Consider the following 16,127-nt stretch of genomic DNA (forward strand, 5'->3'; position numbering starts at 1 on the left):
TATTCCTGTGGAGGGTGCAAGGAGTATAAAGTATCTTGCATAAAAAAAGTTACTGGGATCTAGGACCTTCCTGCATAAATCTTGCTTTAGAGGTGCTATGAAAAGGTTTAATGGCCGTAAAGAGAGAGAGATACATAGATGCATCCTCCAAGAACTGAAATTTCCAGCTCCTTTCTGTATGAATAAGGCTCTATTCTCAGCCTTTACTGGAATTATTTTTCCCTTCACTCTCTTCCCTCTGCTCCTGCAGAAGACCATGTCAGTAAGTTAGTGTTCATGTGTTCGATTCCGTAGACTGTTTGTACCATTAATGTGTCCAGATTCTTAAAGAACTGATCCTGCCACAAAAGCAATCTCTTACACTTCTGGGTCTCCTGCCTTAAGGACAACGTTCCGCTGAACTGCAGTGTTGTTGAGCACCTCAGAAAGGAGCAAACCTTGAGTCTGCCTTCCTTTTGTGCTAGTTGTCCCAGTTGTGGGATTTACTAATAACCAGTACTGCTAAATTTGCTGCCGCTCAGTTCTTCATCTGATTAGTCAACTTCTGAAAGTTGATTTGTGGCTTGACAAAAAGTTTGTTGCTGTTCAGCCTCTTGTGTTTTTCTCTTTCACGTGCAGCACAAGTGGAGGTGTTGTCTGCTGCACTCAGAGCATCCAGTTTGGATCCTCAAGAAGAGACAACAGTCGGCATTGGCAAGGGAACAGACTCGCAGAGTGAACTAAGCGTCAAAGACCAACAGAATTTTAAACCTATCCTGGGTGATATTGTGCCTTTAATTGGTGACACTGTTGAGGTAAGAAGAAAGTTTTGTGCTAGATTTTTTTTTTTTTTTTTAATGTAGATTTTCAGGACTCCAGTAATAGAGGTGTATTCTGTGTTTCTGCAATAATTGCAGCCAAATGCTTCCTACTTTTGGCTAGCGTGATATTCAGTTTTGTTGCCTGGAATTGCAGCATTAACTACTAAAATAAAATGACTTATGTTGGATGTTTTTGTTCTGTGCTTGCCTGTGCAAATTCTTGAAATTGTTTCTGTTGAAACCTCTGTTGTGACTATCATGTTTTAAGACATTTTAGTGCTACTACAATTTATTACTATGAAATTGCCTTACTTTAAAACAGAGCCCTATTAATAACAAGCAAACCCCTTCCTCCCACCCCAGTCTCCCACCCTTCCCACCCCTTTTTTTTCCCCTTCTGGAGAAAGAGGTACTGTGTTCCCGGTGGAAGGGTTTTACAGTAGCTTACTGGCCTTCGTAGAAGGAGTTCGGGGCTTGTGACCTATGTTGTTGGGCAGACTGTGGAAAGGGAAGGTGGATTCTAGCACTAAAGTTTGTTGCACTTATTCCTTCAGCTCTGCCCCTTCCTCCCCGTCACAAGTCTGTGGCATTTGGTGTTCTTATTTTCTGTTCTCTGCTGTGTGTTAGATGAAACCCACTCTATTCACTGCATGTAGTGCCGTAAGCTTTGGTGGTATTGAAAGTTATGTAGAAAGCAGTGATTCCCAAATTTACGTTCTGTAAAACCACAGCAAGGAATATGTTTGCACCCTGTTGCCTATATAGCTTTTATATAGACACACATACATATAGAGTTAGTATTTTGAGGTGCAAACTTGATAAGGGCACGTGTCTCTGAGAAGTCTAGGAGTTGACATTAGTCCTGTGGAGGCTTTTTTCAATCCTCTTAAAATTAAAAATGACTGAGGATCAGTCATTTTCAGTGTTTCACCTAAGCTGTGTGGCCACCTTATAACCCAAAAGTGTTTGGTGGTGGAGAAATGTGACGGTTACTTGGATACTGCTGTTTATACACAAAATCGTAATTTAACATTACAAATGTATTTTTAAAAAAAAAAAAAAAGCAACCTTCTGTCCCCTCCTCCCCCCCTGCCAAAATCCCAACAACACCCAGATACAGTGCTTGTTATATTTCTTTAACATAGCATCAGTCATCACTTCTTGCTAATTCTAACCTTCAAAATGATAGTGTAAATGAATCCTTTGTCCTTTTTCTGTTTTTGGGGGGCGGTGAGGGAGGTGGTAGGTATTTATTCAGAGGGATCTGTTCCTGCATTTTATTTCTTCACAGAATATGATGCCAACAGAAAGCTAAAGAAGCTATCCTGTTTCTGGTTTACATTCTTTCTTTATAGGTGTAGGTTTTACTCTTTAAAGACATGCTCTTAACAAACAACCAACTGGCAGATTGTTACTGGCACTGAATCAAGTCCTCATTTTACAAGTGAAAGGATGTCATAGAGGTGACCTAGAATTTGAAAACCAAACTGTGATCTGTTGAGCAAGTAGACTGCTGCCCCTAGCAGAAAAGACTGCTATGATTTTCGCAGGTGCTTTTTAATTCTCAGTGTAGCAAAGAGTCGATACGGATACTGGATGCTTTAGAAGAATTAGGCTAGAGTATTTTATGTTTGAAAGCAGCCCTCACAATTCTGTGCACATATCATAAAGCAAAATCAAATTCTGCTTGCTCTTCTGCAGCTGTGTAGGCTCCTGAAGGAGTTAATGCTGCTTGTTAAAGAGAGCATTCTCTCTGTAAATGAAAATACCTGCTGGAATAAAATGAACAGATATGGCTCTAGTACATAGATGAAGCTTGTTTGCTGAGGATGAAGGTAGCTGTTTTTCTTCCTCAAGAACGGCCTGTCTTGTTTTTTCTTAAAGTTATATGCTCTCTACAAGGCTTGACCAAAAAAAAAGAAAATTGAAGAATGGCAGTTTTTTCATAGAGTGGGAACTGGCAAGGGAGAACTCAGTTTTTTTTTCTTTGTTTTTATTTTTTCTTTTGTTGTTTTTTTTTTTGGTTGGAGGTAGGGGGAGAAGCGAAAGAAAAGAAAGAAAAAGGACACTGGAGTAAAATCAGCCCATCTCTCTGGAGGAAGTACCTCCCTCTAAGTATGAGGGTGGAAGCCAGCAGGAGACTGCCTCAAATGTGGACCCCTGAGACTGCCCTCTTCTCTCTGTGTTTTGGCCACCTCCCTTGGCTGTCAGGAGGTACCAGTGTCAGTTGTTCTGGTGCCCCTGGGCTGTGTGTGCGCCCTGTGGCACAGAACAGAGGTCTCTTTGGAGCACAGAGCTCTGATACACCGCAGCTAAAGGAAACCTTGCGTAAAAGATTAGTAGGTAGTGATACAGAATTTGCATCTCAGAAGTGGTTGTTTGCCAGTTTGGTACACAAAAAAAATTTCAGACTAAACCCTCCTGCTAAATGTTTATGTCCTGGTTTTCTGTAATGCTCACTTTGGTTTGTGCATGTTAAATGGAAGAGGTACAGATTGAACTTGAGCTGCAGGTGTACAGATTCTGCATGACTTAAATACTGACTGATGTGGCAGTCCCTTTGTACTGAAGCTTTTCCTTTTGGAATGCGTTTTTGACTTTAAAAGTGGCTGAGTGAAAATGCTACCGTCTGTGTCACCCTTCTGCATATTTAGTTGCTCAACTTACTTCAGTCAATAAAGTATTATTTTTAGCTTTTTTTAGCTGCTAGTCTTTTAGAGCCAGGGTAGCAGAGAGTGTGTGAGATGGTCTCTTCCTTTCTTATGTAGCAGAATGGATCGCTAACCTCTAGACCCTTACACCTGGGCAACTCACTGAAAGGGCCGTGGCTGTTTTGTGTTAGCTGCCTCATAATTTCTTGATCTGAAAGAGGTTGAATCTGGTGACTCTCTGAGAATGCTGAAATTCTCTTTCATAGATTTCTGAAAAAGATTGAGTAGATAAAAGAGTGAAGAAGTTTGGCAAACCAAAATCCCGCAGCGATATTTTCAAAGCCTCTGTAGGTTTTATAGGTTGAGTCGTATCGGCTGGACACATTCAGTTACAGAGTCACATGAGGTTCTGTTCTTTCTCTAGCTCTTTGACACTACCTTGCTGCTGCTAGATAAGGCAGGCAGGTGACTCAGACTGCAGTGCCCGCCATATGCATTTGCCTCACAGCTCTACCTCTTCTTTATCACATGTAATTACAGCTCAGTGACTAAAATTACAACGCAGTGCTTAGATGAAAGCAGTTCGTGGAAGAGGAGAGAGTAACTGTCTGAAGTTAAACCAAGCAAGACAGAGGGGATCCTAGAGGCCTTTTTCTAGAAGTTCATAGTTTTTTGTGCTTGAAACAGTCGTTGTCAAACTAATCTGCGCAGTCAGTAGAGTAGGATCATTCTCAAAGTTCACGTTGAGCCTGAGAGCTCACCCTGCAGCATTTGTGGATAGGTGCTTTGGATCATCTCTGGCAAAGACCTTAGACCTGTTCTGCCAGACAGCAACCTGATGTACTTCTCAAAATTCGTCACGTACTTTTTGAAATTCACAGTTGATTATGTAATGCCCATTGTATCTGGGAAACTCCACTGGTACAGGAAGTGACATTGCATCCCCTTAAGCAACACGGTGTATCACAGTGTATTGAACAGCTATGTTGCTCTGTAGAGATCTGAAACAAATCTTGGTCTTTATCTTTGGGGCCCAGATGTGTACCCAGGATGCTTGAATGATTGCTAAAACTAAAAAACAAACAAAAAACATTGCTGAGAGAGGCCAAGAGTGTTGTCAACAGCTATGGCCCACTAGGGCTCTCCATAATCGGGTGAAACCCATCTGCAGAGGAGACTATGGGACAATCACCTTCAGTAAAGGAGCAACAGCATAAGTCTCATCAGTTTCCACTCTAAAGTGCTTTGTTTTGACCTTGTCTAGCACAATTGCAGAGCAACAAATTTGACTAAATCCACTGCAGATGTTTTCTCATTTTTCCTCCAGGGAGGAAGCAATGTGGTCCATATGTTAGTTGTGTTTTCTGAACATAGTCTCAAAGGTGCTCATCTCCTATGGTGATTTTCATTCCATAAGAATCACAATTGCCCAGACTAAGAGGAGCCTTTGTTTTAAATTTGAAACAGAAAGATTTATCTAACAGGCCTTTTGATTTGGGGCTATAGCAAAAATGTATTTGATATTAAAACATGTGTCCTTTTAATCTAAGGAAAAGACCCTGAGGTGAGGGCAGCACTTTGTGATGTTGATGTTTGTCTTGTGTTTAATCCTTGAGTGTATCTTACGTGACTTTTTTTTTTCCTTTCTCTTGAGTAGAATATGGATTCCACTCTTCACTATATTCATAATGATTCAGATTTGAGCACCAATAGTAGTTTCAGCCCTGAAGAAGAAAGAAAATCCAAAGTACAGGTAAATGACAGTGACTCTTGTTTTTCCTACATCAATCACAGAAGCAGGATTATTTTTTATATGTGGGAAAACTTTTACACATTTCATCCGATCATTTTTGATGCAATGTATTTTCTGTACAATGCAGAAAACCTCTTGAGTAGGCCTCTCTAAAATACTATCTTCAGTGTTTCTAGAGATAATTCAGCAGCTGCTTCTTTTATTGTGTATAAGAGAGGACAGCATTTTTTTGACATGAGAACAACTATCCTAGACTTCCAGGCTCTGGTTTTATTGGGTTTAATTCTCTGTGGAAACGATCCTGTAATTGAAATTAGCATTACTGAAGAAACAGGATATTTTCTTGAATATTTTGAGTGGAACTGCTCCCACCCCCTTCCCAACCTTTTAAAGGAAAGGTGTGGAGGTATGTTTCATTAAACTCAACCTATTTAAAAAATATGTATACAGTTTTTTTGGTTTTGCTTAGTTCAGCATTCACTATGCCACCCTGAACCACCCTAATGCCAGTCCCTCTTGCTGCTCGTGTGAGCTGTGCTATTCAGCAGCTGTGTGTTAGGGAAATGTTCTTGCGCACCCCACTGAGGAGAGTTAGTGCCTGAGATAAAAACTGACGACAGCTGAAGCAAAGAAAGTGTTAAAAGTCAACACAGAGGTATTCACATCGTTTTATTTTAGAAGTTTTATTTTTTCAGTGGAGGGAAGGGTTGATCTTCACTAGATCTCTTTGTCCCTGGAGAAGCCTTTTCCCCTCTATTGACTATTTAGGGAATTTGAAAGCAGTATTGAACACCTTATATATTCTGTGTCCTCGCCCCAGCCTCCTTCCCCAAGACGTTTTAATTTGACTTTCTTCTCTCCCCTCCTCCAAAAGACAGGATTTTGGAAAGACTAGTTAAATGATTTTTTTTGAGCGAGTCTTGTCATTTGCAGTTATACTCATTTTATGGATGAGTTAACGCGGGCAAACTTTGTGCCCAGTTTACACAGCCTGTGAGTCTGAATGTTTGTAGAAAAGTAGATGGTAATCTCTTAATTTCTTGGTCTGCTTAAGTAGACAGTGATCCATCCACTCATCTGTTCTGTCTGTGTATTTTCAGATAGCCCCCAAATGTCGTCATTTCTTTTACTGGTGGAGCTTTTGATGGATGTCTTGTCAAGATAATTCAGTTAAATAATATTCCATAGCTGTGGGGAAAAAATGTTATTCTGACTGTGCGTCCTGAAATGTTAACAGTCTCTATGAGGATTTACTGAAAATAGTGTAAACGCTACCCTTTTTGCTATAGGATGTTGTACCTCAAGCCTTGTTGGATCAATATTTGTCAATGACCGATCCATCTCGCGCACAAACAGTTGATACTGAGATTGCGAAGCACTGTGCCTACAGCCTACCAGGTGTGGCACTTACGTTGGGCAGACAGAATTGGCACTGTTTGAAAGACACCTATGAGACGCTGGCATCTGACATGCAGGTATGCTGGACTTTAGCTCAAAAAATTCGACAGTGAATAATCCGTGAACTTTCATGTTGATGTGTTGGTACACTGGGTGTTGGGTTGCTCTGTTTTTTAGGGGCAGTTTTCTGTTGCTGATGTTAGTTGTTCACACTATGAATGACACATTGTCTTGGAGGAAGCTGGGAGTGTGTGGTGCTGAGGTAGCAAGCAAGTGCGGGAGGTTGATTTGAGTGCATGCGTGGAGGTGGTTTTCTGGTGGGAGTGTGAGGAGAGGTCTCTGATCTCCTCTGCTCCCTTGAGATGTTGTGGCAGTGCTTGGGATTCTCACAGGTACGGGAATTCAGGCTGTGCTGCTGTGCGTGAGCAGACATGTGCGCCCGCAGGCATGTCTGGTGCTCCGTGAGTCAGCCTCACGCCGAGCCCTGGTGGCCTTTTGATGCTGTATCCAGTTAGTCATAAGGGGGAGTAACATCACTATCACAATGCAGCATTGCTGTTTTAAAAACAAATACTAGAAATAGCAGTGTTTTTCTTGTTGTCAGGTGGTAAGGAGGCAGTTTTGCGCAGTTCACTGTTGGTTCGTAGTTGTTTCCAGTCCTCCATGTCTTCCTTTTTCGGAGATGCTTTCTTTTGTAAGCGTTCTCAGACTACTTCACCTCTCTTGAACTTGCTGCTGCTGTGTCAGAGCAGCAGTTCTCAGTGATATGTAGTGAGTAATTTTATACATGCTTATTGCTCATATTTTCCAAAATGTTTTGCAGCCATTAAAAATAACCAAATAATAAATTAAAACATAAGTAAAAATAAATTAGTCCATATTTAAAACGGTCCTGAGTTTACCACCAGTCTAACCTGAATTAAAACTGAGTCACCAAACCAGGTGAAGAAACGGAACCCATGCTAATTGGAAAGTGCTGGTTAAAGAAGAGATGCAATTTTATTTTTAAAAAGGACTTAATTTAAATAGTTAATCCATTAAAACAGTGCTTCGTCAAGTTAGGGCCAAAATAGCTCTACTGGTCACGGACTGCTCAGCACTCTATGCATGAAACTTTACCTATTAGGGAAGTCAAAAGATTCCAGCTGAAGTATAATGGAATTTATTTTTCTTGTTCTATTTTGTAAATTAAATGAGTGATAGCATAGCAGTATGGGACTAAATTACCCAAGAAGAATGTGAGGCAAAGAGTACAAAAGTACTGTTATCAGGAATACTATTTTTCTTTCCTGAACATGGCAAGTTAAGTATCTTTGTTACGTTTATTTGCCTAGTTCCTAGATATTCTGGTGGAACAAATTAACGGACGGCTCAAAGGTCATAGTTTCTCCTGATTTTTTTTTTTTCCCTCTCTATTTTTTTTTTTTTAATACTTAATTTAAATCATTACATGGGACACACCAATACATGGGGGATAACTATTAAATGGAATTGTAAGTGCTGGAGCTCTCAGAGTCTGATGGATACTAACTCTCAAATGAAAATAGAGCTCTTGGGATGATTCATTAATAAAAAAGTGTGTGTGTGCGTGTATGTGTGTATATATATATATATATATTTTTTTTTTTTACAGTGGAAAGTTCGGCGGACGTTAGCATTTTCTATACATGAACTTGCTGTGATCCTCGGAGACCAACTCACAGCTGGAGATTTGGTTCCTGTCTTCAATGGCTTTTTAAAAGACCTGGATGAAGTCAGGATAGGTGTGCTTAAACACTTGCATGACTTTCTGAAGGTATGTCTGTGTTCAACTTTGGCCCAGTTAAATTGTCTATTTTGCTTCATTTCTTTGTTTACACTTGCTTTTTAACGTAACACCAGTATAACACTTTTTAGACTGCATAAAAATATCTGTTGAATACTGGAGTATCTTTTGCAGGAGATTCGTGTTGCTGATTCTTTCTTTTCTCTGAAGAACCTGGTCTGTGCATATGTATTATATGTATGGGTGCCAGCGGTTTGTATTAAGTTTTTTGATGGCTCTAACCTCTTGGTAGCAATTTTCTTTTCTGACTTTTTAGAAATTTTTCTATAACTGTTTCCTTTTTGGAGCTGAAGCATACAAATCATAAAACCTTTAAAACTGGTTCTAGCTTTACTGCTTATCCTTATTGTCTCCCAGAGGAAAAAGTAGGAAAAGAGTTAGATTTTTGCCTACAGTAGTACCTTGTGTACTCACACAATGTCATTATATATGACTCATTGACTTAAGCATGGTACAGTTTAGCCCAGAAAAGCAGAACTATTGCTAAAGATTATTTTTTGAATCAAAACAAGCTTTTCACTGATTGTCTTTTAAACCTCTTGTTCCATCTGCTTATTGTTTGTAACTTACATTTCTTTATGCTTACTGTTACAGCTTCTTCATCTTGACAAAAGACGAGAATATCTTTATCAGCTCCAGGAATTCCTAGTGACGGATAACAGCAGGAACTGGCGTTTCCGTGCGGAGCTGGCTGAGTAAGTGGCTGCCTGGGTGTTTGTTTTTCTTGTGGGCATTTTAAAACGTTAAAATCGTAAAGCAAATGTCTTACAATGACATTCTTCGTTTTGTTTTTCATTAGTGGATTATCCTTATCCTTCTCCATTTGTCTTCCTCGTTTCAAAATTCCCCGTGATTGTATATCACTTGTAACAGTTGGGACTAGAATGTCTTTTCCATCACCATATGTTGAAAACATTACCTTCTATAAAAAAAGAAGCTGCCATAAGAAAGGACCACATCCAGTTCCCTTTCAAGTTAGTAGAAGTGTTTTAGCAATTTGAATTCAAGTTGCTGAGTCTGATGAACAGGCTGCTGCATTCATGAAATAGAGGAGATCAGGATTCTGAGAAGTGTGAAGAAGGTAAGTAGCAGAATATAGACCTTAGATTTCATGCGAGCAGACTTTGGCTTTTTCATGGAACTGGTAGGTTAGATCACAGGGAAAGGATGAAGCTGCTCAGGAAGGCTGACAGGTCTTTAAGGACAGCGTTCTCCAAGCAAAAGAGTGGTCCATCTTGATATTCAGAAAAACATGTAGACATATCAAGAGCCTGGCTTGACTACACAGGGAACTCATGACAACTTGAATACCAAAAGGCATTATATAAGAGGTAGAAGTGGGGACTGGCTAGACAGGGGAAATTTAGAAATGCTTGGGCTCAGTGCTCAGGCATGTAGCATAATATTAGGAAAGGCAAAGCTCAACTAGAGCTGAGTCTTGCAAGGGTATCAAGATGTAGCTACTGCAACATTAACAACAGAAGAATAAACAAGCAACATGTGGGACCACTGCTGAATAGGGCTGGTGATTTAGTGAGTACTTGGTACCTCCTTTGCCTCAGTCTTTCTTCACTGACAGTTGCTCCTGTGTCTCTGTGCTTGGAGGCAAAGTTCAAGGGTGATTGAGGAACAGCTGAGGGATTACTTGAGAGAACTCAACCCATGTAAATTCATCAGACCAGGAAGGCTGCAACTGAGAGTGCCGAGAGAGTTGGCTCATGTAATAGCAAGGCCATTCTCTATCACCTTTGAAAGGTTGTGGATATTAGGGCGGGTCACTGGCAACAAGAAAAAGGCAAACATTGTACCTGTCTTTAAAAAAAAAAAAAAAAAGGCCAGAAGGACAATCAGGTGGAACTGCACTTTCATCAGCCTCACTTCCATCCCTGGAGACATGATGGAGCAGGCCCTCTTGAAAGCTATTTCTGGGCACATGAAAGAGGAGGACTCCTTCATGAAAACAGTCAGCATGAATTTACCAAGAGAAAATCATGTCTGAATAGCCTGACTGCCTTTTATGATGATGTAACTGAATCTGTGGACGGGACGAGAGCTGTTAATGTCATTTATCTTCGCTTTAGTAAGGCTTTTGATGCTCTCACTGTGTTCTTATATCCAGGTTAGGACATTATGATCTGAATGGCTGGAAACTAGACGGATAAAAAAGAGTAGCTGGATGGTTGGGTTCGGCTAGTGGTTGTTAATGGGTTTTGCTCTACCTGGAGTCTAGTCGTAAGTGGTGTACCACAGGCGTCTGTCCTGGAACCTCTCCAGTTTAATACCTTCACCAATGACAGGGAGGAGTTAACGGCGTGCGCTGTCATCAGGGTTGCTGATGACGCCAAATGGAGGGGACCAGCTGATGCCCTCAGGGGCCTTACAAAATCCAGTGAGTGACAGATGCCGAGTCCGGCACATGGAAAGAGCGAGCCTCTGGCAATGAAACAGGCTGGGGACTGACTACCTGGGGAGCAGCTCTGCTGAAAAGACCCTGGGGGTTGTAGAGTAAAAAAGTATCCGTATTTTGATAAGTCTCCACAGTCGCTTAGAAGCGCTTTGTAGACATGTGCGAGATGTCTGTATCCGTTACGAGAATGCACGTGCAAGCCACAGTGTCATTCAGCTGGATTGCTGTGCTGCATGCATGTTTTATCAGGGTCTCTCTCTTGTAAATGCAATGTTGGTTCCCCTGCCTCTTTCCCAGATACCTCATTCTTTGAGATCTTTCAGCATTTCGTCATTACGTGGGTCAGTGGCAATTTAAAACCTACAGGTGATCCATGGTGGAACTGGTGGTGCTGAAGATGATCATTTTACTCTTCAGTAACTTTATTATGGCCATATTGTGTTGCACAGCAAGTGAGGCCATATAAATTATCGTTTTCACAGTTAAAGATTACTTTTGTCATATTTCTCATGTGCTCTGTGCTTTGTCTTCTATCTTTTAGGCAGCTCATCTTGCTTTTAGAGCTCTACAGTGCCAGAGACATCTATGACTACTTGCGGCCTATTGCTTTCAGCCTGTGTGCAGACAAAGTGTCTTCTGTCCGTTGGATTTCTTACAAGCTGGTAATGAATATCAATGAAAAGCAATCTAAGTAAATTTCAAACTTCAGGGCGTGGCAGTCAGAAGTAATTTTTATATATTTATCTCTTCCCATTTTTTTTTTTTTTACAGGTTAGCGAAATGGTAAAAAAGTTGTATATGGCTTCAACGTCAACTTTTGTGGTAGACCTCATGGATGAACTTGTTGAAAAGTTCTGTAGATGCCGCAAATGGTCCGGTCGGCAAACTTTTGTCTTTATCTGCCAGGTAAAAAGTCATTTTGTTCATCTGTTTTTTTTTATTGGCAGGGAAGACGAGCAGCTGGAGCTCTTTAGCTGTCGATACTTTTTTCATGAATATTTAAGAACTTCTTGCCCAGGGGATAGAATTCATAGCCTATTTTCTTCAGTGTTGCTCTATAGTTGAGCTTGCATGGAGATGCTGCAAAATAAATCTATCTGCTTACTTGGGAGTAGATACCATTACTAGACATGGTTCTGATGGCTGGTTAATCAACTAATCGCCTAGCACTTTTGCGTGAATCTGCAGTTTAGCGTATTAACTTCAGGTTGTCAGAACTGGCTCTGAACGTAAAACACGCACATAATAAAATAATCCCAATGATGCCTGAGTTGTGACTCAGCATGAAGTGAGATTTTCGTGTTAATGAGACAACATGCTGCAGCAGCTGCTTGTTACTATTTTGGGTGATCCTTTAAAAATCAAGTGCTGGAAGTTGCCTATACCTCGTTAGCCAGCTAACACAGCTTTTTCTGAAAGAAAGTATTCTCGGAAAAATAAACAGAAGAGTTGAAACTAGCTAGTGCGGTAGGGGAGTGGTCAAATTTGGAGACCGTAGCAGAGGAGCAGACTGGGAACCAACAGGACAGTTGCCCAAGTGAGACAGTTTGAACTCTGAAGTATTTAGATAAATGTGAGCTTTGAGCTTATTTAGAGAAACGTATGGCTACTGTGGGTGTTTGTTAGGATAAACGTTCTTGTCTTAACCTGATACCTAGTTACAACAAAGACTAAATCGATCTTTATATAAGTGTTGGGAAGGTCTTTTATTTTTCTTCCTTGTTATCAAATGCTACAGTGATAAGAACTTAAGAAGCTGTTAGATCTTATGCAAAATAATACAGGTTTCTAACTGAGTCTGCATTTTTTCAGACCTGTTTTGCTTCATCATGTATGACTTCATGTTCGAAAGTATTGTACCATATTTCAAAACTTTGTTGATGCTAGATACTGTATTTATTCTGTGAAGGTAATAAGGTCTTCCAGCTGTTGCTCCGGTATCTGTTGGGATTTTATCCTCTCTGTGCTGAAATCTAACGAAATTGCTTCTCTCTTCTTGCCAGACTATCAGTGAAGATGACTGCTTGCCCATGGACCAGTTTGCAGTGCATCTGTTGCCACACTTATTGCACTTGGCATCTGATAGGGTTCCAAATGTTCGAGTGCTGCTTGCAAAAACGTTAAAGCAAACCCTTTTAGAGAAAGGTTAGTGGTCAGAAATAGTTGCAACGGGCTGATTGTGCATCATCTTTGTTAGTTATTTTCTGTCTTTCTCCTTTCCTGTAGTCAGCTGGGAAAAAAAGAAAGAGCAGCCGATGTGGGTCACTCTTGCTTTTGCAGTCTCTGTGGTGTGGGGGTGTTACCCTGGCTGATATAAAACCAGGAAGCTTGCTGCTGGTGTCAGAGCCGCTGTTCTGTAACACTGGGTATATATGAGTTCTTCCTCCTATGCCAGCCTGTTTTTCTTGCACCATTTCCCCTGTATGAACTAGTTTATAGGGATTATCATGGCACAGAAAGCATGAATGAAATAACTAGCAACTGGGCAGTGTTTGAGCAATGCCCTTTGTTTGGTTTAAAAAAAAAAGAGCTTGGTCGATGCTGTGCGTCATAAGGATAGAGAGGAAAAATCCTTCCGTACAAATCCAGCATCTATTTTCTCACTGGGGAAAAGAGACTGCTGCTGTTTGTTTGTTTGTTTGTTTGTTTTAATATTTTATGGTGGCAGTAAGAAGGTTTCTCTAGAGACTCTACAGGGGAATTAGACATGCTGCTTTTTTCAAATCGCAGGCTTTGCTTAGGAAAGCATTCCCACCGCCTAGCAGATGCCAGAAAAGTCAGCAGAGCTCAGATGCCAAAGCACTGTCACGGAAAATACCATTACAAATATGCCATTTTGTAAACAAGTGAAGTGTGCCCACACTTGGAATACCTTTTTAAGTTCTGGCGACTTTCTTCCTCAGAAACGTATACTGACTTGAGACTGCTGTTTCTAGCACAGAAAATTTTTGGAAGTGTAGAAATAGTGTGAAGAAAAATGCAAAATGATTAAAATACTCGACAGTGCGAAGAATGCCAACTCAGAGGTAGATTATCAATAGCTGCCTTGTATATGCTGGAGGCCCTGAGTAAACCTGTAGACAATTACCGTGGATCAGCTGATGCGCAGTAATTTGTTATCCTCTGTTGACTGTGTCAAGGCCCTTAATATTATTGCTGTTGTCGTGTAGTATTGGTATTTTGTTTGTCGTCGGCTTTGTTTTGTGTTCCCCGCCTGGATGGTCCAGCTCCATTTTGCATTGCCTTTCTGCAAGCTTTTGATACGGTCCTTGCCTCCAAGAGGTTGTGTGTATGATTAGGGGTGGTGGATAGATTATGAAAGATAGATTTAAAAAATAAGTTCAGAATTTGTTAAACTGCAGAGAATCATTTACCTTTCCCACAGTCTGTTTGTAGTTACGCTGTTGTTATACAACTTGTGTCATGTAGTTCATGAATAGTTGTCAGAAGTTGGGACTTCTTCCGTTCTTCTTTCACGTTACCCTCATTTTATTGCTGGATAATTATTTGGCAAGCCTGCTAGCAGAATGGAACGGCACATCCATGGGTTTGTGATACCTTTCCTCCATCCCAAATATACACATGCTCCTTCCGAGTCTCTTGCAGGGATATTTTTTCCTCCTTGCTTGTGGAGTCTTTTACACTGAAGGAGTGCAGAAATCTTGTACTCTACTAGCACTATTAGAGCAACTATGCCCTTATCATCTGAAACATGCAGTGATTTTTGTAAAGTGAATTTTGTGGGTATATTCAGAAGTGTATTGCGTGCCTGCTCAAACGTTCTGGTTTAACCATACATGTGCAATGTGTGGTCTCCTGAGATTTTGAAACCTACGAGAGCATGCTGAGGTTTGCGTTGAAGTAGCTGCTATTTTTTCTTCCCGTAAGTCTCTTCCATTTTTCTCTTACAGAATATTTTCTAAATTCTGCCAACTCTCATCAAGAAGCTGTGGAGCAAACAATTATGGCGCTACAAATGGATGACGACAGTGATGTCAAGTATTTTGCAAGCATACATCCTGCCAGTACCAAAATTGCAGATGATGCCATGAGCACTGCTTCATCAACTTACTAAAAAGTTCCTGAATGTTGCTATAATTAAAAATTAAAACAAACTATCCTCAAATGCTCCTAAAATGGATGATCTAGGACAGCCTCTTCGGAAGGAGAGATTTCTTGCCAGACTTAACAGGTGGATGTTATCTAAACCTGATAACCAGGGATTTTAAGTCAAGAAAAAGTAAACGTTACCTATGTCATCTTGACTTTAGAAAAACATTGCTCAGAGGATTATTTTTGCCACCGAAGCCTTAAATCTTCTGTCTTCCTGAACAAATGAAACTTGAATTGGCAGATCATTTTCATTGTAGAAAGGATGTGATTTCCAGAGACCTGCATTGTGTTTCTCCTGAGGAGTTAACTTAGCAAGTATTTTCTGTAGCAACCGATAGATGGAATAACCAGAAAGGCAAATTTATACCAGGATGTAAGACCTCCAGTATTAGCGCTAAAAGTTTTTATCATTCAAGGACTTGATTTGTGTGCAGCTGGGCACACCCTTAAGTGGGAATAGCTTTGGTGTGTGTAAATGGGGAAAAGTAGAAATTTGGATTTCTCTTAAGGGCTCAGTGCTAACACTAAACTAGAATTTGATTTTAATCCTTAAATGCAGCATATTGCTGTATCCATTAGCAGAAAACTTTGCTGAGTACCTGTGTCCTAATTATTTTCATGCTGGTCATGACCTAAAGGAAATTTATTAGCACATGTACTTTAAGTCAGGTATTTTTAACTTGATCATGATCGGCTCTGAGGTGCAACTTTTTTCTTCCTATACTGTACATATCTGTGAGCCTCCTTGGAGTGCTGCAGTCTTTAATCATGTTGTTTAAAGCTGTTGTGATACAAGTTGTTCTCTACTTGTCCAAATAAAATTTATTAATAAGACTGAAAGAAATCTTGTGACCTTTTTAAGACATTAAAAAAGTATTTGAAATCTAAGTGTCCTTTTCTTTTTTGGTTCTTTATGCTTGACCAGTATGGATGGTGGGGTGGGGGGGAATTGCTTAATGATTGTGCGGAGTTTTGTGTTTTGAGATGGAATATACTGCAGCAGAGATATGCTTTGGTCGTGCAATTGAGATTTTGCTAGATTCTCTTCAAGAATCCCTGTTGTTGTGCTTGGGAACCTGTCGCTCCAGTTTGAAATGGCATCTTTGCTGAAGTGAATCTGAATGTCGGCCTCAATCCAGATTTACAGGAAACTGTGAGCTCAGACTGCCCTTAAGCTATG

At 40.4% G+C, this 16,127-nt stretch overlaps 1 protein-coding gene across 25 annotated transcripts in view; it reads left to right on the top strand.

Annotated features, from left to right (window-relative positions):
- PPP4R1 (protein phosphatase 4 regulatory subunit 1) overlaps positions 1 to 15,835 on the top strand; it is a 66,957-nt gene extending 51,122 nt beyond the window's left edge. For all 25 annotated transcript variants that reach the window (XM_068932171.1, XM_068932169.1, XM_068932176.1 and 22 more), the window contains 9 exons: positions 619 to 794; positions 5,109 to 5,204; positions 6,494 to 6,679; positions 8,236 to 8,397; positions 9,022 to 9,122; positions 11,376 to 11,496; positions 11,606 to 11,740; positions 12,838 to 12,979; positions 14,746 to 15,835. In XM_068932171.1, coding sequence (XP_068788272.1) covers positions 619 to 794; positions 5,109 to 5,204; positions 6,494 to 6,679; positions 8,236 to 8,397; positions 9,022 to 9,122; positions 11,376 to 11,496; positions 11,606 to 11,740; positions 12,838 to 12,979; positions 14,746 to 14,909 — 1,283 coding nt within the window. In that variant the 3' untranslated portion in view covers positions 14,910 to 15,835. The remainder of the gene's footprint in view (positions 1 to 618; positions 795 to 5,108; positions 5,205 to 6,493; positions 6,680 to 8,235; positions 8,398 to 9,021; positions 9,123 to 11,375; positions 11,497 to 11,605; positions 11,741 to 12,837; positions 12,980 to 14,745) is intronic.
- The last annotated feature ends 292 nt before the right edge of the window (positions 15,836 to 16,127 follow it).

The sequence above is a fragment of the Struthio camelus genome, chromosome 2 (assembly GCF_040807025.1).
Source record: "Struthio camelus isolate bStrCam1 chromosome 2, bStrCam1.hap1, whole genome shotgun sequence".
Taxonomy (NCBI): Eukaryota; Metazoa; Chordata; class Aves; order Struthioniformes; family Struthionidae; genus Struthio; species Struthio camelus.